The following is a 24,474-nucleotide window of genomic DNA, read 5'->3' as shown; positions in this document are numbered from 1 at the left end:
AACTAGGTCTTATTTAGAGTTCTTCGTGGAAGCCCCTCTTTCTCTTGTATCACATAATATTGTATGAAGAGATCTAAAGAAATAAGGAGAAAACTTGATGAATAGTTAATGTCACTATTCAACATAAGTAACAAAAACAAGGGGAAATGCTTATAATCAAGTATAAAGCTTAAAAATAGGGGAGAATGGATAATTATATATGTTGTATTGGAGTCATAAGGAGACAGTTTATTGATTTCATGTCGAACAAAAAGATTTTGGAAAAGATTTTGAAAATATAAGTTACAACGTACTACATGAAGATCAAGCTACAAGTATGGAGCACACCTTAACGGAGAGCTAAATGTTTTGAAGATTTTGTTATGTCCAAATTTTTATCATGATATTTTTTTTGCCACTAATACCAAAGGGGTAGATTGTTGACACTAAAGGAAATCTTGGTATTGTATATTAGTGCAAAACACTTATTCATTTACAAGGTAGAGTTGGATAGTCAACACTGTGACCGAACCGCAATGAAGGTCAAGCTATAAAGAGAAGAAGTGCACAAGTTCAAAATGTGTTTATGACATAATAGTCATCGAGCATTTAGTAGTTGTTGAACTATCCAGAAGGTAACATGTGATATAAGTCAAATGCCACATGAGTTGAGTAATTTAGAGGAAACATTTTAAGTTGAGCATAGTATATGTTGAGGACCAACATGAATAATCAAGCATGACCATGCATTAGAGGTTATATGTGTCAAGTTATGCAATTTGTGTATATGAGTTTGGAATAACACAAAATCTTATGTAAAATATTTTATTGAGCATGTAACACATTTCTAGGATCGAGGTGAAGATCAAGGACATGATTACATTTGTAATCCAATATCACTAATCCCTATGTAGTATAAAGAACCAATCATAAAGTATGAAAGCTTAAGTGGCAAAAAAGATGATTGGAAATCATTGATTATGATCTAGAAGATTCTTAAGATTTCTATATAAGCAGGGATTCAAGGTTGAATATGGAGTTGTGAGTTGGAGGAACACATGTATGCAAAGTTGGAGGAGAATCAGTGAGTATCAAGCATTGAAGGACTAAAGGCGACTGAGCAATGTAGTGAGCATATATTGCAGAACAATCACGTTGAAGTGATCAGATATTGAAGAGAGAAGATTTGTTATCAGAAAATTAGTGTAAAACAAAGGATCAAGGTACTTTAAATTCTAATCAATGTATTAGGTGAATCTATTAACTGAGTGGTCCTAATAGACCTATTGTAATCTCCTAACAGATTACTCACTTAGTTGTGAAGTTTAAATCCTTTTATAAAGGTAGACTTAACAATCATATGCTTTTAGCAGAGCAGACCTCTCATAGGGTAGATCATTAGAAGTGATCAAATTATAGCCCTCATGGGCACTTTATTACTACAGTAATGAAGACTTTGTGTGTGTCATCCCCACCATAGTTTTCTTGTCACATTGGAGGGTTTTTGCGATACCAAGTCTTGTATAAAGTGTTGTTTACTTGCTTATGTATTTTGTTCATGTTAGTAGATGTTACAGGATATTGCATGGTTGACTACATACAAAGTTAAGCTTAATAGTGTATGGTGAATTAACTCTAGTATGGTTAATGTTTGAAGTGGCACAATTTTTTTGGAGATCCTAATTCAGCCACCCCCCCCCGCTCAACATCTCACTTTCCCGTTAGAATTTTGTACGCCTTTTTTTTTGGTAGTTCACAAATAAGGAACAAAAACCTCATTGGGTGAGTTAGCTAAGTTTTTTAGCTTGTTAGTGACATTTTTCTTGTTGTGATTTTGGATATGATGAAGACTCAAGTCTATTGGGAGCTTGATAGTTTCTTCATCTCCTTAGTCATGATGAGATCAAGTTTTTCTTTTGATCTACTTTATCATGAGTTTGAGGAAACTCATTCTCTCATGGGGGCTAAATGTTCCATCTTAAAATGGAAGCACCCATCATTTAAGATCCTTTTAGCTATTTCTTCTTTAGTGACTTCATGGACCATAGATGGATTCGTTCTTAATTAGCTCTTTCTCTTGTTCTGACTTTTTCCTTGTATTTTAATTTGCACGATTTCTAAGACCTTGGGGTTAGTTCCTTATGCGCCAACCCTAGAATAGGGAGACCCAAGTTAACCTATTCCTCAAGGACTATTGGGTTACAATCAATTTAGACCAAGGGTTGCAAATTTAGAAACTAGGTGTCCTAGTCAACTTGCTTCGTTCCCAAAAACTAGTATAAAAGGAAACCTAGGAACCTCATTTCCAAAATCACGAGACATCATAAAATATCCAAAGATATCCACTTGACATCCAATAATTTCAAGGAATTCTCAAGCACTCAAGAAAGCATATTTTCATCAAGCACTCAAGGAGGGATCCTTTGTGAGGATTTACTCTTCAATATCTAGCATTTTGTTATCCATCGAGGGAGGATATCTACATTGAGACACTAATCGTCTTATTCATTGATTCCCATTTACATTCATGGCTCCATGATGTGGTTTTTATATATCAATTGCATTTGTGGAGATTTCCTACATCCGCCATTGCAAGTTTAGTTTTGACAACACACATGCATTGCAAAATCCTTATTGACAAGGGTTTCTTCACATAAGGTGATTATTTACATTTTTCATTTTTCCTTTCATGTTTATATCTCAATTTCAAGGTTTATTCCTTGATCTAGTTCTTGACCAAGGCAAGCCCTCATCAAACCAAATAAAAACCTAGTTTTAGTATGTGTACAAGAAATATATCTGAATTATGGTTACAGATTTGAAAACTACTTGTTGAGACATTTTCGAAGAAGTTGAGTTGACTTTTCTATAATGTCCTAGGAGCATATGGGTAAGTGCACCAAGATGATGTACAAAAAGGGGGTGCAAGTGGACACCTTTTTTAAAAAAAAAAAAAAAATTAGGTAAACTTGATCTTGGAAGAGTCATTTGAGGTTTATGCACTCAAAATGATAAAATGTGTAAAACACAAAAATGGGGTTATAAGTGGACACCTTTTCTTTGAAATCAAGTGAACTTGATCTTAGAAGAGTCATTTGAGGGTCATGCACTCAAAATGAGAAAATGTATAAACCACAAAACTGTAGTACTATGAATCTAGTTTCTAAACTAATAAGGTTTTTAAAAAATGGATAAGATTAAGAGGGCCAAAACTCATGCGCACGGGAAAATATTCCTATTTTTTTGCTAAAAACATAAAATATTTGTTTTGTACGCTCCACAAAACATATAGTTATATTCAGTATTTTGCAAAATACTTTTGTAAGATGATATGTGAGATTGAGATCATGAATTGTGTACTTTTTCATAATTTTTTGAAGAGTAGTTGTTTTTCTATGAATTTTTGAAGTGACCTCATCTTGAAATTATGGTACCTCTTCATGTGCTAGACATAATTCGCATTAAAATAATCTAAAATCAACATTTTTTCAAAAAAAGGTATAGAATCAAGTGTAGAACAATAATATATAATTTATTTTCCATTTGGTTAAGTAGATCAATATTTATTTTTAAAATGGTAGACGTATATCTGAGATGACTATCAAGATATTGATATAGAAAAATTAACTCACAATGCTAATGTTGTCAAAAAATTTAAAAATATGTATTGTTAAAAAGTTAAGAATGTGAGCTTATGGTGGTAATTTTAGAGATTCCCACTTCACCATTTTAAAACCTAATGAAGTCAAAGATGAGAATTGATCTTGGAAGATGAACAGATTTCTAAATCAATGAAAATGGAGGGAAAACATGAACCCAAGCCTTTGGGTAGTTTAACGATCCTATTACCTAGCCTAAACACGATTGCACTTTTATTTTCAACAAAACATGATCGTGTTATATCTATGTAAAAGTAAAGTTATATGTAACTTGCCATTAACATATGTGTGTGTGTAATATGTCTCTAGATATATACATATACAAATACGTTTATCTCTCTCTCTCTCTCTCTCTCTCTCTCTCTCTCTCTCTCTCTCTCTCTCTCTCTCTCCCCTCTCTCTTTGTCTAGATATTAATTTATTGTAGATCCAATGGCTAGATCTCCTCCATTGACAAATATAAGTGCTTATAGAGACTTTAGTTTAAATGGAGATTGTCAGTTCTCAAATATGTCACAGTCGAGCATATGAACTAGATATCTCTTGAGTAAAGAAGATACTAATTTATTAAAGAATCTTTATGATCACACTTGCAGTCAATTACAACCTTATGCAAGTGCATGCCAATTATTTTATATTGATCCCCTAAGACCACATATGACCCCTTGGGACACAATAGAACCATCAAGTATGCCTTAATGGGTCCTAAGACCCCTAAAGGCACACTTGATGGCTCAAATGTGTCTAAATGGGTCATAAGGGCTCCTAATGTGTTGAGAGGGACATTGAGACCCCTGAGGAACCCATACGACCCCTTGGGATGCAGTACAACCATCACGTGTATCCTAAGAAATCCTAAGACCCCTAAAGGCACACCTGTTGGCTCTAATGTATCAAAAGGGGTCATGAGAGGTCTTATTGTGTCAAAGGGACATTAAGACCCCTTAAGATCCCTTGAGATCCCATAAGACCCCTTTCAACACATTACTTAGTTTATTGAAATGGACATTAGGACCCCTTATGACCCCTTAGGACACATTAGACTCATCAATTGTGTTTTACAAGAGTCTTAAGACACCTTAAGGCACACTTGATGGTTCTAATGTGTTGAAAGGGACATTGGGACCCCTTATGACTCCATACGAGTCACTTAGGACACATTAGAAACATCCAGTGTGCCCTAAGGGGTCTTAAGGCCCTTTAAGGCACACTTGATGGCTTAAATGTGTCTAAATGGGTCATAAGGGGTCCTAGGATGTTGAGAGGGACATTGGGACCCATAAGGACCCCATATGATCCCTTAGGACACAATAGAACCATCAAGTATGCCCCAAGGGGTCATAAGACCCCTTAAGGAACACTTGATGGCTCATATGTGTCTAAATGAATCATCAGGGGTCCTAGTGTTGGAAGGGACGTTGAGGCCCCTTCTAACCCTATATGACCCCTTGGAACACATTACAAGCATCAAGCGTGCCCTAAGAAGACCCCTTGGGAAACACTTGATGGTTGTAGCATGTTGAAAGGGGCCATAAGGGGTCCTATAACTTCTCGAAAGGGACATTAGGACCCCATAGTTATGAAAAATCCCACATCCTTTGAAAGTTTCTTCGATAATTGCATTTGTGAGGTCATGGTTGTGCTACTCTGGGCTACATGGGTTTTGCTATATTCCCTCAAAGATTTAATTCACGAGTGTTACAACAGTGGCTTGTGTCTATTTAGCTTTTCATTTTTGCAAGTTTGTTTTATCTCTCATCACTCTACTCTCTTTGCATTTATTTAAATAAGTCTGGTTAACTATGAAACTCATCGTAGCTGCGTATTAAAATCTGCATTCAAAAAAAAACAAAAAAAAAAATTAAAAATATTTAAAATTACTATCTTCTTGATATTTTACATGTTCCACAATTTTATTCTTTAACCAATAAAAGCCTCCTCATGAACATTCACATTTATCTCCTATTGAGTTACCAAGGCGATTGACAAACAACTTAAATAAATCTCGGAGTTGATCTCATCAACTTTTCAAGAGAGAATTTACATTAGATTTTTATCGTTGCCATTGTGTAAAAACAACACTCAATAGTATGTATTATACAAATCAATATTATTCCTCAATATGATACAAGCATGTAATGATGTATATTAATCAATAATAATTGACATCTTGCTAGTAAGAAACATTACAAGTTGCCATTTCTAAGTGCAGTCTAAAATGCTAATTGATAATTTTAGAGCAAATTAAATAAAATCCTAATTAAAGCCATTATTAAATACTATAATTTAATCACTAAAAAGTTTCAAACATAAATTCAAAAAAATATAAAATTAAATTCAATTAAAAATATAAAATTTAATTCAATAAAAAATTACATAAATTATATGTTCCAAGAAAATACCAGAATTACACACAAAACCATTACGCTACACTAAAGACAACAGGTCAAAGCGAGTCAGGAGGCAATGATGAAAATTGTGAATCAGGTGTCTTTTCACCTCCCTATACGAAAGAACGGACTCATTAGAGCTGTAAATTGAAGGTCAAATTGCAAAGGGTTTAGGGATTCTGCAATATCTGCGGGCTCTGGTGTCTTCAAATGTAAGTTGTACCTGCATGATGGTACCAGGTTGTTTTCATGTTGTTCTTCTTTCTCCGAGAGACAGTTTTATATTTCAGTTTAGGAAACTATTGCTTTGATCGAAATGGCCATGATTGCGAATAGAAAGGGCCCTTTAATAAACGTTTCTGTCGGAATGAACTTAGTAAACATAGAAAACGATTAATCGCATTTCTTTTGCAGACTGTTAGTGGAAAAACAAAGGAAAATCCCCAATTTTATCTTTTCATGACAAGGCATGAAATTGATTCTGAAGTTGCGGGCATTTGTACTCGTTATGTAATAGTTATGCCACTCACTATATTCTATTTTTTCCTGTGTACTACGAAAGAGCATGATCTTCTGTGTTCGCAACCCCAAATGTCTGCAAAAGTAAAATGAATAGTTGGTATTTCAATTTTAATTTTTGTTTGTCGATCAACAAAACCGGGAACTCATATTGGACTTCCTTAGCAAGTTTTTGTTAATGCGTCTACAAGCTACCTCGGAAGCGGTCGAAACGTACTAAATTTCAAGCATCACTTAATCTAAGAAAAGAAAAGATTTCCTTTCTACGCTCAATCAGGAAGATTTTATATGGGTTGAACTTGTGTTTCGTTTGGATGGGTTATTTTGGTTTCTTAGTTATTTCCTTGATAGTGTTATAAAAATTATAATAGTGGGATAAAGTATTATGCTACAGATGATTTTTTGTTGCCTTTGAAAGAGCAGCTTCTCTGCATAGTAGGGATTTTAGGGACGATTGAGCATTTTCAATTTATAAAGGCGTTAAAAGGGAGTATTCACTAAAACGAAAAAATGCGGAAAGATGAAAATGAAAAACCTAAAATGGAATAACATACAGAGAAACATTCAAATTACTAAAAAGCCAAGCAAGAAATATATAAATTGAGGGTACTTCTCACATACACCATAAACACCATCTTCACTGTAAAAGCTAAGAATGGAAAAAATATTTTGTATCAAATTTGAAAATAAAAAACTCTGTTAAAATAATACAGACAAAGTTCTAAAACTATAGATCAGTCTTCTTTTCTCAACTTATAAACTAAGTTGCCGGTATGGATTCTAGTTCGTATGCAGGTTCAACATTTGGGTTCAACATTCGCTCAAATCTATTTTGGGCTTGGTTCAATGTTCGACATTGTTCTTGTCTTCAAAAGCTTCAAAACCACAATTGTTGCTGCTCACGAAACTCATAAATTCAACCCTCACTGCAGGTTGTAGGTGCTTGGGAAAGAGTCTTTGAAGGGCTGCCTTGTCCCCCTTGAGCAATTTCAGGATCTCTGTATAGGGCAACACTAGTGGTACTCCTCTTGTGGACCGTTTGGCTACAGAACTAGGGCTCAATGCAAAGGGGTATTCATATTGTTCCATCTCTCTACAATGATTACCTGCAGCTCCTTGAAGAGCTTTTCATTAGAATCTTGCTCTTTCTCATTAATGATATTTCTAATATCCTCAATCATGGTGTTAATGCCATCATATACCTCACCCAAGCAAGGCCTATCCATGTCAGTGTATCAGATCATGTTCAATATAGGCTCGGTGAACTTCAGAAGGTACTCAACACGATCCCTCCAAGAGTCATTTAGTATCAATTCCTTAATGCCAACTGCCTTGGCATTATTAGATTGCCTCCATATGCTCCAATTAGCACTAGTTACCATTCTAGACAATGCCTCTTTAACCTTGACAAGGCATCTCAAAACAATAGTGTTGGAGGCAAATCGGGTCTCAACAACCTATTTTAAGATCAAAACAATAATAGATTAAAAATTAAAAATAAAATAAATTATTTAAATATAAAAATATAGAAAGTTTACTAAACTAAAGTGACTAGATTTCTAAAACATTTTTAAATTTTAAACAATTAAATTTACCTTCAAGAGCTCCAATTTTGAGAATTCTCTAAATATGGCGTGCATCATATGGTGGTCTGTGACGAACATTTGAATAGTTTGTGACAAACATTTGCATAGTTTGTGACAAACATTTGGATATCCTGTGCCTCGTCATACATTTTTTTTAATCCAGTCAACCTTAGTGCCAATTTTTTGTAGCATTAGGTTGAGTGAGTGCACAACACAAGGTGTCCAAAAAATGTGTTCATACCACTCCTCAACCAATAAGCTGACAACCTTAGAATTCTTTGCATTGTCGGTTATTACTTGAACAACATTCTGAGGGCCATATTGCTCAATGGCTTGGATGAGAATGTTTGCAATGAAATAACCGTCCTTTATCTGTCCTTCACAATCCATAGCTCTAAAAAATGTTGCTCCTCTTATAGACACTGCAATAACAGTCACAAAAGGATGATTCTTCGAATCTTTCCAGCCATTTGATACTATTGTCACACCTTTGTTGGTCCATGAATCCTTGATGGGCAGCATGGCAATCTCTACATGTGCCACCTCATCATCCAATGAAGTGGTGCATATCTTCTCATAACCAGGGCTCGTGCTCCCCTTTGGAGCCTCATTAATTGCTCTCACCATGCGTTGCCAATATGGTGAGCGAACAACATTAAATGACAATCCATTTGCATAAACACATCTCGCTATGCCTTGATCGACAATGTCTCTAGCTTCATTTTGAAATGATGTTTCCAAGGCTCCCATTGCTCTCTTACTTACAATCTGTTGTTGAGGAGAACGTGTAATGTCCCCACCTTTTTAGCAACTAAGTGGAGTTCTTAGCCTTCACATTCTCCAAAGGCTAATTGGAGCCTAAGAGGAAATTAAATTAATTTCCTATAAAGTCATTAAATAAATTAAAAATTAAAAGGTGATTTCATATTTAATTAATTTAATTAATTATTGTATTACAAGGGAGAAGCTTCTAGAGTGTGTATTAATTATTGGAAAGGGGGAAGCCTCTGTAATTTAATTTTCTAGAAGCACAATTAATTATTGTATTGCAAGGGAGGAGTTTCTAGAGAGTGCATTAATTATTGGAAGGGGGAAGCTTCTAGTACTTGCAATTAATTAATACTTGATTTCCTTCTAGAAGGGTGTAGGGAAAGTATAAATAGAGGTGGGAGCTTCATTGTTTAGCATCGGATGATGGTGAATTGCATTTGATAGGAATTTGAATGTACAGTTTGTTCTTGGCATTAGAGGACGCTCATCCTCTCATGACATTCTAGACATCATTCCCTTGGGGTTTGGCCTTTGGAATCCATTGCTATGTATTTGATTTTATCATTTTGAGAACTAATATTATTTCAGCTGTGGTTCAATCTTCAATTTGCATAAATTCCTTCTTGTTCATGTTATGTGGATTGAAATCTATGCAAAGACATTAAAATCACTTTCAGCAGTTGGTTCAGTTTTTTGGGTATTTCTAGGGTGCCCATTACAGTGGTATTAGAGCTATAAGTCCTGCCATCCTATGGAGATCCTAAACATTTATGTTAAAGCATGCGACAAGGGCTTTATAATTTTCGCAATACTAGAGAAAGACAAAGTAGGAGTTCAGACTTGCAAAACGAATAGGGTAGTTCATCCGTGTAGAGGGACATACAATCCAATCGTACAGATATAGAGGAGATATTCTTTGAACAAGACAGCAGTGTGGGTGACCGAGATGATAGGAATACAAGATTAGATGGAGGCAGGAATACCGGACTAGATCAGGAAAATGTAATGTTCAGGTTACTGGGTACATTAGAGGAGGGGCAACATATGCAATAGGAGCAAAATAGGCGAATGGATATGATGTTGTAGCTCATGGCTAGATAGATGGGCATCAATATTAATCCAGGTGATGCCAACAATGGAAAAAACAATAATAGGGGCAATTATAATGGAGGTCGAGGCAATATTAATGGTAATAATGGACATGACAACAATGGGAATGAGGCTGATAACTTTAGACATGTTGCACGCCCAGCTCAAACAGCCAGCTCGAGACCTCTTCTACCCACCTTCCCACCCAGAGATCCAGTTCAACCGGTTAATGAACCACAGATTACGGAGTTACATGATCAGTTTAGGAGGGATTGGAAGGCTAGTGGACTGGAGTTTCAGGTGGACATTTCTCTCAGAGATTACATGGACTTGAGTATGAGACACATGCCCAGATCAGAAGGAAGAAGTCAAAACCTTGAGCTGAGAAAGAAAGTTGGGAAATTTTCTTTACTTTATTATGATGCTTCAGGGAAGATGACTGCACGAGCTTGGATGCAAAAGATGGATACATACTTATAGCTGAATCCTATGCCTGAGGAAGAAGCTATAAAGTATGCAGCTGTTTACTTGGATGGACCGGCACATGAGTGGTGGCACCATGGCATGGTAACCTTGGGACATAATCAGGTCACATCTTATGAGGAGTTCACTAAGAAGCTCATAGAGAGATTTGATGCCAGGGATCTTGAATTACAGTTTAAGGAGTTGACACAACTCAAGCAGTGGGGATTAGTTGAGACGTATATCAATGAGTTTCAGAGGTTAGCTGTGTTGGTCACAGATATTTTAGAGAGGAGGTTAGTAGTGTTGTTTATGGATGGACTCTCAGAACCCTTGCGAGGTTGGGTCAAGGGGCATGACCCAGCTACGTTGCAGGAGGCCACTAAAAAGGCTCGTGACTTAGCACTTTCTTCATTTAGGAGCAGATTTTAGCACAGGGATTCTTATATGAAAAAGGACAAGGAGAAGGACAAAATTTTTTTTCACAAGGATGCTCGGTCAAAAAGAGATAAGTTGGATAATGACACCTTGAATGATTTAAGAAAGAAGAAGTTATGTTTTCATTGCAGAGAGCTTTGGGATTTATCTCATAAGTGTCCTCTCAAAGCTAAGGCAAATCAAATGGAGTATTTCTCAGCAGAGGAGTCATAGTCAGGGAGGGAGGATCAACACTCTGATTTAGATGAGGATAGCACTACAAAGGAGATTAGCATTCCTGAGGATGAGAAGTCATTAGCATGATTAACGGGGGCTTAGAAGGCAATCACATTTAAGGTTAGGGGTACTATCCAAGGGTAGAAAGTGATCTCACTCATTGACACTGGGGCTATACATAATTTTATAGATGCACAATTGGTAGCCAAGAGAGGTCTACAGACCGAGGAGCACGCCGGGTTTAGAGTCATGGTAGCTAATGGTGACAGACTATTATGCACTTGGAAGATATCTAATCTTCACATCAGGTTTGGAGATGACTATGAGTTGGAGGATGAGTTCTATGTGGTAGACATGGGAGACTATGATGCCATCCTCGGCATGATATGGATGGCCTCGCTAGAAGAGTTCACACTTAACCTAGTAAAATTGGAGATGAGGTTTCAGCATGAGGGAAGAATTGTTGTACTTAGAGGACTTTCAGATGGGAGTTGCAGAGTAGTTTCCCTGAGGAGAATGCAGAGACTTTTTCGGCATAATAACATAGAGTGGGCAGCGGAATGTTTCACTATGCCAACTTCACAAGAGCCACAAGTGAAGAGTCATCCACCAGATATCCAGGAGATACTTGACAGGCACACTAAGGTATTTGGCAAGATTCTGCATGGGGTTCCTCCTGACAAGGGGATAGAGTATGTTATTGAGCTCGAGGAGGGAGCCAAACCAGTTATGATTACTCCCTATCGTCATCCTAAGAAACATAAGGATGAGATAAAGAAGGCAATTAAGGAGTTATTGGAAATAGGGCATATTAGGCCTAGTAAGAGCCCCTTTGCTTCAACAGTAGTGTTGGTAAAGAAGAAGGATGGGACGATGTGCATGTGCATCGATTACAAGGCATTAAATAAGAAGACCATTAAGAACAGATATCCCATCCCATGGATAGATGAGCTAATTGATGAATTGCATGGCGCATGCATTTTTACGAAGACAGATTTACGGTCAGGGTATCATTAGATCAGGATGAGGGAGGAGGACATTGAGAAGACAAATTTTTGGTGTCACTATGGCCACTTCGAGTTTTTGGTTATGCCATTTGGGCTAACCAATGCCCCTGCTACGTTCCAGAGTTGCATGAATCAGGTATTCAGGGAGTAGCTTAGGAGATTTGTCTTGATTTTCTTTGATGACATTTTAGTCTTCAGTAAGACTTGGGAGGAGCATTTACAACATCTTGAGATGGTGTTGTCCACTTTAGAGAAAGAGTCACTGTATGCCAAGGAATCTAAGTGCGAGTTTGGGATGACTGAGCTACTATACCTTGGGCATATCATCAGCACAGATGGAGTTCGGGTAGATCCTGAAAAGATTAGGGCTATTGTTGATTGGCCTACTCCTACGAATCTTACACAGCTTAAGGTATTCCTTGGTCTTTACAGGTTTTACAGGAGATTTGTTAAGGGATTTTCATAGATTGTTGCACCCTTGACAGACCTTACAAGGAAAGGGGTCTTTGCATGGACAGGTTCAGCGCAGAGAAGCTTCGATCATTTCAAGAAGGTGATGTTATCATGTCTAGTACTAGCTCTACTAGATTTCACAAAGCCATTTGAGCTTCATTGTGATGCTTTAGGAGATGGGATTGGGGCAGTCTCGATGCAGGAAAAACATCCCATTGTTTTTGAGAGCAGGTAGCTCTGTGAGTGGAGAGGAGCTATTCCATCTATGATCGGGAGATGTTGGCTATTATGCATGCATTGGCTAAGTTTCGGCCCTACCTAGTTGGGGGAAAGTTTGTTATCAAAATTGATCACAACAGCATCAAATATTTCATGAGCCAGCATGACTTGAATGATAAACAACAGAAGTGGATTACGAAGTTATAGGCCTATGACTTTGACTTTGAGTTTGTCAAAGGTAAGAAGAATGTGGTGGCAGATGCTTTATCCAGGAGACCTCATATTTGTGCTCTAGTTGAGATTACAGGAGATTGGAGAAATAAGATCACGGAAGAGTATGTGAGGGACATTTGGGCTCCTGGAGTAATTGCAGGCACCATACATGATGATCGTTACGTGGTGATGGATGGATTGATTAAGTTCTAGGGTAGGATATATTTGATTCTATCATCACAGTTTAGGGAAGTAATACTAAGGGCATTTCATGATGCACCTACAACTGGATATCGGGATCTTTAAGACCTACAGGCAGATCCGTGAGCGGTTCACATGGAAAGGGCTCAAGGATGATGTTCAGAAGCATGTTAGGGAGTGTGTAGTTTGTTAGCAGAATAAGGGAAAACACGCATATCCTGTAGGGTACAACCTTTGCCCATTCCGGATAGGAAATGGGAAAGTATTTCTATGGACTTCATAACCGGTTTACCACGAGTACAGGGGAAAGATTGCATCTATGTGATTGTTGACCAGTTGACGAAGTTTGTTCACTTCTTTGCTATTCCATCCACTTACACAGTAGCACAGGTGGCCGATCTTTTCTTCAGAGAGATATTCAGGTTACATGGGCTACCTAGTTTAATTGTCAATGATTGAGATAGTAAATTTATGAGTACTTTTTGGCAGGTATTGTTTAGGTTGTGTGGTACACATCTTACACCTAGCACTAGTTATCATCCACAGACAGATGGACAGATAGAGATTGTGAATAAATGGGTGGAAGGATATCTGAGGAACTATGTAACCACACAACAAAGGGCTTGGGTCAAATGGCTACATATGGGAGAGTACTGTTATAACACCACTTATCATATGTCCATCAAAATGACTCCATTCATGGTACTGTACGGTTATGAAGCACCTAGTTTCATGGATCTGGTTTTGGGGGATAGTAGAGTGCCCAAAGCAAAACACTTCTTGCAGGATAGTCAAGATATTTTGAGGGTACTCAAGGAGAATATACAGCAAGCCCAAAATCAACAGAAATTGTATGCTGACCAGCACCGGATAGAGCGCAACTTCGAGGTTGGGGATACGGTTTACCTGAGGCTACAACCATACAGACAATCATCACTTAAGAAGAGCGGAGCATAGAAGTTGAAGCTTAGGTTTTATGGCCTCTACAAAGTGATTTGCAAGGTGGGCGAGGTTGCTTATGAGATTGAGCTTCCAGAGGGCAGTTGGGTGCATAATGTGTTTCATGTGTCAAAGCTTAAGAAAGCCATCTGTCAGAGAGTTGTGCCTTTTGTAGAATTGCCACCATTAGATGAGGAGGGAAAGTTCGTATTGATTCTTGAGGCTATTCTGGATACTTGGGAAAGAACTTTGCTAAATAGGTTGATTAAAGAATATTTAGTCAAATGGAGATATTTGCCAGAGGAAGATGCGACTTGGGAGAGTGAGCAGGTGCTATAGCAAATAGGATTGAGATTGCTTGAGGATAAGCATTTTCAAGGAGGGTAGACTGTAATGTCCCCATCTTTTTAGCAACTAAGTGGAGTTCTTAGCCTTCACATTCTCCAAAGGCTAAGTGAAGCCTAAGAGGAAATTAAATTAATTTCCTATAAAGTCATTAAATAACTTAAAAATTAAAAGGTGATTTTATATTTAATTGATTTAATTAATTATTGTATTACAAGGGAGAAGCTTCTAGAGTGTGTATTAATTATTGGAAAGGGGGAAGCCTCTAGTAATTAAATTTTCTAGAAGCATTAATTATTGTATTGCAAGGGAGGAGTTTCTAGAGAGTGCATTAATTATTGGAAGGGGGAAGCTTCTAGTACTTGCAATTAATAAATATTTGATTTCCTTCTAGAAGGGTGTAGGGAAAATATAAATAGAGGTGGGAGCTTTATTGTTTAGCATCGGATGATGATGAATTGCATTTGATAGGAACTTGAATGTATAGTTTGTTCTTGGCATTAGAGGACATTCATCCTCTCTTGTGACATTCTAGACGTCATTCCCTTGGGGTTTGGCCTTTGGAATCCATTGCTATGTATTTGAATTTATCATTTTGAGAACTAATATTATTTCAGCAGTGGTTTAGTATTCAATTTGCATAAATTCCTTCTTGTTCATGTTATGTGGATTGAAATCTATGCAAAGACATTAAAATCGCTTTCAGCATTTGGTTCAGTTTTTTGGGCATTTCTAGGGCGCCCATTACAACGCAAGAATGAATGACTCTCTATTGGTGGTTCACTTAGAGTGGAAGTTGAAGACGTAGATGATATTTGTCATTTTTTTAAAGGCCTACCACTTTGCAACTGATGAGAAGAATTTGCCCTCCTAGCAACTTCATTTGCTTACTTTTGTTCTTGAATGTATTTTTTCATAGTGTGGTTTGGAAGGAGGGTTTTAAGTAGCACTCCATTTACTCTCAGCTTCTCTATACAAAGCATAATGCCTTTTTGAGGAATAAAACACAAATGTGCTTTCACTCTGTTATAGGAGCTACTAGAATCCTCTTTGCAATGGCTGCAAATCCAAACATTGTTAAAGATAGAGCCGATAAATCAAATGATAAACAACAGTAAAGAAACCATAAAAGAGATTCAATTAACACCACAAGATATCTTGGGAAAACCTTTCAAAAATGAAGGGAAAAACCTAGCCACACAACAAAAGATCATTTTATTGATAATATGAATTCAAGTGTACATAGGTTTCCACTTGTTTGATTTACAATACACCAATCAATGACATAAATAGATTATATAAGACTCTTCATCTTTCACATTAAGTTCTCTTTCAGTCCCAAAAATAAGACCCTTCATATTTCCACACATTAACACTTCACATTTCCATACGTATGCCTCTTCGCATGCTGTATGACACATGTCTTTTTGTATAATAATAACTTAAATATTCTCACAAATGTCTCTTTCAGCTGAAAGCATAGTAACGAGAATCACCATGAAATCGCTTGAATTGTCGGTTTGGCAATTTGATTCATGGTTCCCAATGTTTTTGTACTGGTGAACCAGATCAGTGATTTCATTGCATGAATCGCTGATTCATGCAAAAAATCGCCAAAATCACCTTTGTGAATCACGAAAAATCGACTGAGCTTAAGGATGATGATGAGGCTTGAGCTAGAGCCTTGTTTTTTCATTTTGTTTATAGATAGTAATATACACACGTTTCATGGATCTTCATCTTACATACATTTATGATTTGATGTCTTATGGATCTTCATCTTACATACATTCTACGATTTGACTCATTATGATCCTATGATTTTTGTTTACTTCAGCTGCAATTTACATTTTACGTGTAACGTAGTTACGTATGTGATGGATTTATCATTTATGTTTTATGTTTATGTATGTTAGCTTCTATTTGATGATGTTATAGCGTCTTTAAGTTAAATTCAATAAAAGGTGCATGAAATAAGTTTTAAATTGTTAAAATCTCTAAATTTCAAGGGTTTTTTAAATTTGTTGATTTGTGGCCAATTCGATTCCGATTCATGGCTGATTTGCGATTTGATTTGGCCTTGTTGATTCAGATCCGATTTCGATTCTCGTTACTTTGGTTGAAAGTGACCATAATGGTCATAACAAACATATTTCCATTTTATAATAGCAGAGATAAAGATCTCTATTGCAGCCACAAACTTCAACACTCCCTCTTAGCAAGAGAGAGGTCTTTAATGAGACAGACACACACATAGCTACAACCAAAGATATCAATGATATATTCTCAGTACATAACATGCGTTATCTTAGCATAACATAATTCACCATAGTTACTTCATAAGCACATAAAATTAGAGTCATGTAGTAAAAAATGCATGACTTTCATCACTCCTACTCGCAGAGGATGATCCATTATACCCACTCAAAGGGAGTAGAACAAGGGCTTTTATCTCAAAGCTTCTCCTAGAGAAGGATACATTTCCACCATGCCTATACGCAAAGGGTGGTCCATCGTACCTACTTGCAAAAGGTGGAACGAGGGCTTTCACCTCAGACTTCTCCTAGAGAAGAATGCACTTCCACCATGCCTACTTGTAGAGGGTGGTCCGCCATACCTAGTCGCAGAGGGTGGAATGAAGACTTTCACCTCAAACTTCTCCTAGAGAAGAATGCATCCCTCTCAGCAGGGACAACTAAGATTTTCTCTTAATAAAGATTCCCTCTCAGTAGCAACAACTTTAATAACTTGAGATTTTCTTGTAACAAGAACTCCCTCTTGTAGAGGGTGGTCCACCATACCTAGTCGCAGAGGGTGGAATGAAGGCTTTCACCTCAAACTTCTCCTAGAGAAGAATGCATCCCTCTCAGCACAGACACCTAAGATTTTCTCTCAACATAGATTCCCTCTCAGGAGGAACAACTTTAATAACTTGAGAATTTCTCTTAACAAGAACTCCCTCTCTATAAGAATTTGGTATAGCTCTAATACCATGTAAGAATTTGCCTTAGGGCAAAATGACACCAAGATCAAGAAGCTCAAGAACTTAGCACAATATGGACCAAATGATGTATGATCATAATTACAATATGAGAATGAATAATTGATGTACATGTACATTAGAAGTGCCTGTATATAAAGGCCTCTAGAATGACTAGGAGTTAGCAAAGTGATAAGCCTCACAACTAAGCACATGTCCACCAAGAGTGGATTATCCTCCATTGAGCACAAGAGTTTGTGTGATGATGAGAGGATAAGCTTACATAGGTGTATCTTATAAAAAGATGTTGTAGACACCATGTGCTTAATTAGAGTGCGAACAACTGTGTTGTCTACATGACAAGTCAGTTGAATATTCAAACCCTTGTGTTGTCAACAAGACAACTCATATGACAACGCATACTCTTAGGTGTCTACATGACAACTAATATAATAATGCATTAATCTAAGTAAACTTAAGTAAAGTGTAAAGAGTAATTAATTATTTACGCTAACACTCTCAACAGGGACAACATTTAATAACATGGACTCCCTCTCACTAGGGACAGCTTTAATCACCACAATAAGATGGCTGACTATTGCAAAAACTTGCAAAGGGTTGGACATCTCCCTTTGTCATGTAATCTCCCTCTGAAGTTGAGTAGTCTCCCTCTGAATATGTATCATCAAAGCAACATTCATCTCATTGCTTCTTTGTTTCTCCAGAAGAGATTTTGTTTTGTGCCTTTGAAGGAACACCACATGCCTCTAATGCTGTGGTTAATCTATATAATCCTTATTGCTTTGTCGCATTCTGCAATCAGGTTGGACTAAATCAATCGATCATAAAAGATATCACATTAATGCCAAAAATCATTTTCCATGATATGATGACAACAACTAATTATTCAGGGATAAAGAAAAGTCTATCTTTTCTAGATTTTGATCTTTATAACATAGCAGGATACTATGCCACTGCCCAGTAGTCCAACTTTGTATGCTCCTTTATCCATCCACTTTTGCATGAAATCCTAGAATCTGCAGGCATCCTTCCTTCATTGAAGACAAAAATGATGCGTTTATTATTTAATAAAGAAATATCTTCAGAGTCTTTCACAATACTTGAATCAGCTTCAATGACTTATGGCAAAACAAACTTCCACTGAAGTATCCAAGATAAAATTTCTACAGAGATTAAATAAAATATGCTGAGAGAGACTTAAACGATAAAGACTAACAGTCTGATCTGCTCCAGCTAAAAAAAACTCTACACACTGAAATCACAAACTGTATGAATGACTAATAGAAGCAAGCTGCACAAATTCCTTTAGATAAATACGCCTTCTCTCAGAAGACTAAATATCCCAAAAAATTCAAAGGAACACCCAATGCAAGACACAAACTCTATCAGAGATATTAATATGTATGGGAGTACATCCATCTCCAGAATTGAGCACACTAGCATATGCAGAGATAACACTGAAGACATCCACCAATGAACCGTATGATCTCACGCCGATAAGAAAAATACTTCTGAAAGCACGAAAAAAACTTCAGGCATCTGCTCGCTGAAAGAAAACTGTTTCTGAAGGCACAAACCAACTCCAGGCATCTGCACACTGAAAGGAAAAACATGCACGTCATATACAATACCATCTCACGAGTTTGCCTGAAACTATTTTCAAATCTCCAGGCATTAAAGTGAAGAATGCATCATTCTCAAAAATAATCAGGTGATTAGGGAAAAGAAGGTAATGCTATCAAAAGACTCTTCTCAGCATGCATTACTATCCTTTTAGAGTAACTGATGCACCCATCTTTGATTTCCAAAACATACAATATGTGAACGTTGCTTGAATGCCGACAACTGTTAACCTTCCAAAAGAAACGCTATTGACCTAGCGGTGATAGTTATAGATTGAACAATATATCCATTCCTCTTACTTCCTGTGACTCCCAACCGAGCATTCTCAACAAACACAGGATTAATCTTCTCAGTAAGAAAAACATGGATGAACATCAGAACACGATATCACATAAAAAATAATTAAAAAAAGACGAAAGATTGCAAGATTAACTCCTGTTGAGCAAGGAAAACATCAGACCCGAGCACTCTCCAGAAAACCTCACACACCACGAGCATTCTTCCTCGCACCATCAGATCTGCACAAAATGTAAAATACGATGCTACCAAAAGCTTGATTGCTTGATAATCAGAAAAATCAAGAACATATTCCGATGCCTGCACAAATTGACAGAATATACTCTTGAGACGACATTCAGCTTTTTCTTTTCTCCATCATGGTTTCTGGAAATGGATCCTACAAAAGAAGGAAGGCAAGGCAGAGTTCGCAATCAAAGAGTGCCCAAGAATTGGAAAAATGGAACCATCGTGCCAAAGATGCTTTGAAAACTACAACCATTTGTTCCCTTTGCGGACTTCTCTCAAGCCAGACAGTTACATGTCCATCATATGAGAAAGAGGTGCGCAAAGATTGAAGATTATTAGCAGAAGAAAAATAACTATTGCCGTTACAAAATGGGATAGAAAATGTCACAATAAAATCACCCCGATAACTCCTGACGCTTCTCAGATTGCAAAACAAATCGGATGGACTTTAAAAAAGAATTTGAGTCAGCAAAGAGAAGAGACACCGGTTAATATTGCCAAATATTGAATCTGCAGCTCCCATATATTCTGCTGTTGAGTCGATTTAAAACTAATGTTTGAGCAGATGGAACTGACTAGCCGACGTCCAAGTTTGCACAGGATTAAATAGGTGCAGTGTGATTCTGACGAACACTATTGAGCTAAAAACACCACACAATATACTTGTACAATAAGAAAAAAATTCATCATCTTATTTGATCGGGCATTAAACCGGTCATGTCAAGTATCCTTAATTGCTATCATCAGAACCTAGCTCTGATACAATGTTAAAGATAGAGCCCAGAAATCAGATGATAAACAACAATAAAGAAACCATAAAAGAGATACAATCAACACCACAAGATATCTTGGGAAAACTTTGAAAATGAAGGGAAAAACCTAGCCACACAAAAAAAATTCATTTTATTGATAATATGAATTCAAGTGTACATAGTCTTCCACTTGATTGATTTACAATATACCAATCAGTAACATAAATAGATTGTATTAGACTCTTCATCTTTCACACAAAGGTCTTTTTGAGTCCCAAAAATAAGACCCTTCATATTTCCACACATTAGCACTTCACATTTCCATACGCATGCCTTTTCACATGACGTATGGCACGTCTTTTTATATAATATTAAGTTAAATATTCCCACAAATGTCTCATTCAGCTAAAGGTGACCATAACGGTCATAACAAACATATTTCCACTTTATGAGTAGAGATAAAGATCTCTATCGCAGCTACAAACTTTAACACACATAACCTCCTCCACCTGGCATTGGTCAAACCATTTCCACATATTTCCATTTTGGGGGGCATTTGTCGATTTTGAAGTGGGGGTTTCTAGTACCAGAACTATTTGCAGCCATTCTTAGAATGATAGGATCTACAAACAATAGACAACAAAAATAAACTAGTAGTTCCAAGCTTTTGTGCTTGCAACAATCAGCCGATAGGTTTTACTAATATGTTTTTTAAAACTATTATTTAATGTGCATAAATTAAATTAAAATTAATTTTTAATTTAAGTAAAACAAAATTTAATTCTTTCAATAAACTAAATAAATATTATTTATTTAATTTATCATATACTAATAAATTATAATAAAAAGAATAACATGTATAAAGTGAATAGTAAAAAATAAACTAAAATAATTATAAAAACTAAAAACTAAACTAATTTAAAGTCTGTCAGCTTAAATATATAAATAAAATAATCATTTAAAAAAATCTCTATCAAAAAGTTTATTATGAAAAATTAATATGAGAAATATAAAAATATAGTAAAAAAATAGCAACTCCTCTCACAAATATCCTATCAACAAAACTAATTTAAAAAATAAAATAAAATAATTTAAAAACTAAAACTTCAATCAATTTTAAAAATAAGTAAAAGGAATAAAAATGTGAGTTAAAAGTGGATATAACAACTAATTAAGTTTCTAAATAAATAAGAAAAAAAGAAAGAGTTAAAATTAGAGATAAATTATAAATTATAAATTAAATAAAATCTCATCTCAATAAATTAAATTATAAATTAAATAAAATCTCATCTCAATAAATTAAATTATAAATAATTTCTAACTAAAATAAAATAATTTTTGCTTTAAAAAAATAAACAACCAATAATAACTAATTAAGTTAAATAAATAAATTTATAAATAAGAGTTAATAGTAGAGATAATAGCTAATTAAGCTAAATAAATAAGAAAAACAAATAGTTAACAGTGTAGATGATAACTAATTAAATTAAATAAATAGATAAAACAAGAGTTAAAAGTGGAATAAATGAAATTTGGTCGGAAAATTATTAACAGCAAGGGCTGACAATTTACTGGTCAAAGGCTGACAATTTTCAGGCCAAAAAAGTAATTTTACAAGACCAAAGTTCCCACATATAGCCTATCGGCTAAATAAGTGAAAACAACAATAAAATTACTAAGATGGGTTCAAAATTACAACAATTTCATATTATTATTTCTTTTTGGATTCTTTGTATCAGTATGATATCGAGTTGAAATTCCATAAATGGCTAATAAATAATTTAATAAACATTATGATATTGTGTATTAGTATGATTTGGTGGCTCGTAATATAAACAAAATTTCATTACGTCAGTATTCTCGTGAATGGCAGATAATAAAGTTTGAAACTATTAGTATATATTAGTGTGCCTTTGAGTCGAATGTGCCTCTACCACGAATGGTTTGTTGACTCAGTTCTATATAATCTGTAATGGTAATCTCTAAATATTACCTCTCTTTAGAAGAAAAAACGGTAGAAAAAACTATAACCTGTAACCTCTATTTAGAAGGAAAAACGGTAGAACAAACTATCATTTGAGTAACCTGACTGCCTTTTGGATGCATGATAATATTTCTGGATGCAAAGTATAATGTTTATGCCCTATCTTTTGGATGCACGATAATATTTCTAGATGCAAAGTATAATGTTTTTGCCTTTTGGACATTGAAGAAAAACGCCAACAATATAGTTCTTGAATGTATGATAAAAAAGGAGAATGTGTAAAATGTTTTATAAAACGCAAAACCAACCAACAAATCAATGTCATTTTACTTACAAAAAAAATCTGAAAATTCAACAGCGAGCAAAGTTAGTGGTCATTCGCTTTGGGAACCATATTGGCTCGATGTGTTTTGTCATCATTTGTTGCAAAATTACCCTGTAGTTGTCCAGGGTTCTTCCTAGTGAATGATGAGCAAATTTACCAATCTGCAGGAGTATATGCATCGAATTCGAACTGAATTTGAATTTGGACCGAATTGGCTTTCGAATTTGGGTTGCAAGGGCAAATGTGGTAACTTACAATCGATACCCTTGTGTTAATTAGTTAATTAAGTTGTCTGAAAAATTAATATTGTTATAAAAGGGATGACTTTGATTGATTAATTTCATTATAAAAATAAAGTGTAAGTAATAAAATAAGTCACTTTATTAATAAAGCATAGTTTGCGAACTCTCTGAGTTGTAGAGTACTTTGTCTTTTTTTTTTTTTTGGCTTGGTGAGGTAACACAAATTTAACCTTCGTGATTCTATAGACACAAAAGAATGAGTATAAATATCAATGTTGGTTAAAATGTGTATTTCACATGTTGAGTGTGTTAGAAAACCATGCATTTTCTCTTTTGAGATGTCAATTTTTAATTCAATACGTTTCACAATTGATTTTTTAAAATATTATAATTATAAGTACTTTCTAAGTTATTGAGCTTTTGTTGAGTTGAAAATTTTGGGCTTGCAAATTATTGTCTGAGTGTGAGTCTGCAAACTATGAAATAAATATCTTCGGCTGTGACAAATACTCAATGAGGCCTTTCAAAATCTAAATGTGGCCTAATCTTTTGGGTCAAGGTTGGTGTTCTTCGTAAGGAGGTTTGCTGATATATAGATAGCACACTTTATGGATTTAATGTAATGAATTTGTGTGATGTTTTATGTGAAGCCGAGGACAGAAGAAATAGATCAACAAGGGTTGATTTTTTGTATGGTGTTGGATTTACGATGGAGTTCACAATTGGGCCAAATTTGTGAAGTCTATTTTTTTTTTGAAGTCTTTTATTGAAGACAAACTTGCATGGGTTAAGGGTTTGATTCAGACATAAATGTTTTGATAGCCTTCAACAATGTTCTTTGCTTTAATATTTCCGAGCATCATTGAGGAGGACAACAAAAAGGACAAGTTTATTAGACCTAGCGCTGCTTTATTGGGAGTTTGACAAGGTCAACAAGTGTTTGAAGCCTTTTCTAAGGACAGTTTATGAGAATAATCTCCTAAATCTGCATACTTTATTCTTCTTTCCCATAAATATAAGAGAAAAATCATTGTGTTCATTTTTTAAATTTCTGGGCTGAACTAAAAGAATTTCGTGTATTTTTTCTAGGTTGAAATTACTCAGAAATTTATTTCTCTTAGCAGAAAAATCAGTCTTCTAATCTGATTATGAATTTGGGTTTATTGTAAAATTTTAATAAGCAAATATGGTTTCAGATTTTTCTTTACCCTAGTTCTATAAATATTGTATTTTTCCTAATATCCCTATTTGGGGGGATATTGCACCAGGCTTGCTTGAAAGTATTTCCTGGTTTGCTTTACTGAATCATAAATATGTATATCTAAATTACTTGTACTCTTTTCCCACAGCTAACATTATAGAGGGTGATTTTAATGGAAGTCGTTTGATCTTTCACCATTGTAGACTTGTGCCTACTCCATTGGGCAACATAGTCATAAACAACAAAGATGAATGAGATGCAGCAAGTATCAAGATTCAATATAAGTAGATTCTTGTTTATATGATAATCAAATATCATATGAATATCCATGTGAT

At 35.5% G+C, this 24,474-nt stretch overlaps 2 protein-coding genes across 2 annotated transcripts in view; one reads left to right on the top strand and one right to left on the bottom strand.

Annotated features, from left to right (window-relative positions):
- Positions 1–6,132: 6,132 nt before the first annotated feature.
- The window catches only part of LOC149539028 (uncharacterized), a 35,915-nt gene continuing 17,573 nt past the window's right edge, over positions 6,133–24,474 (top strand). Inside the window, exons 1-2 of the mRNA XM_089800386.1 lie at positions 6,133–6,240; positions 22,864–22,942. Coding sequence (XP_089656512.1) covers positions 22,870–22,942 — 73 coding nt within the window. The 5' untranslated portion in view covers positions 6,133–6,240; positions 22,864–22,869. The remainder of the gene's footprint in view (positions 6,241–22,863; positions 22,943–24,474) is intronic.
- On the bottom strand, positions 7,783–8,883 carry LOC149539029 (uncharacterized). Its single transcript, XM_089802512.1, has 2 exons — positions 8,401–8,883; positions 7,783–8,004 (listed from the first exon to the last, which is right to left on the bottom strand). Exons 1-2 carry the CDS (start codon positions 8,881–8,883, stop codon positions 7,783–7,785), a joined length of 705 nt encoding a protein of 234 aa, XP_089658638.1.

Source organism: Cupressus sempervirens, chromosome 9, assembly GCF_028749045.1.
Source record: "Cupressus sempervirens isolate cs-2001-9-10 chromosome 9, ASM2874904v1, whole genome shotgun sequence".
Lineage (NCBI taxonomy): Eukaryota > Viridiplantae > Streptophyta > Pinopsida > Cupressales > Cupressaceae > Cupressus > Cupressus sempervirens.
Note: the sequence above shows the minus strand (reverse complement) of the source record. Positions and strands in the feature narration are given on the sequence as shown.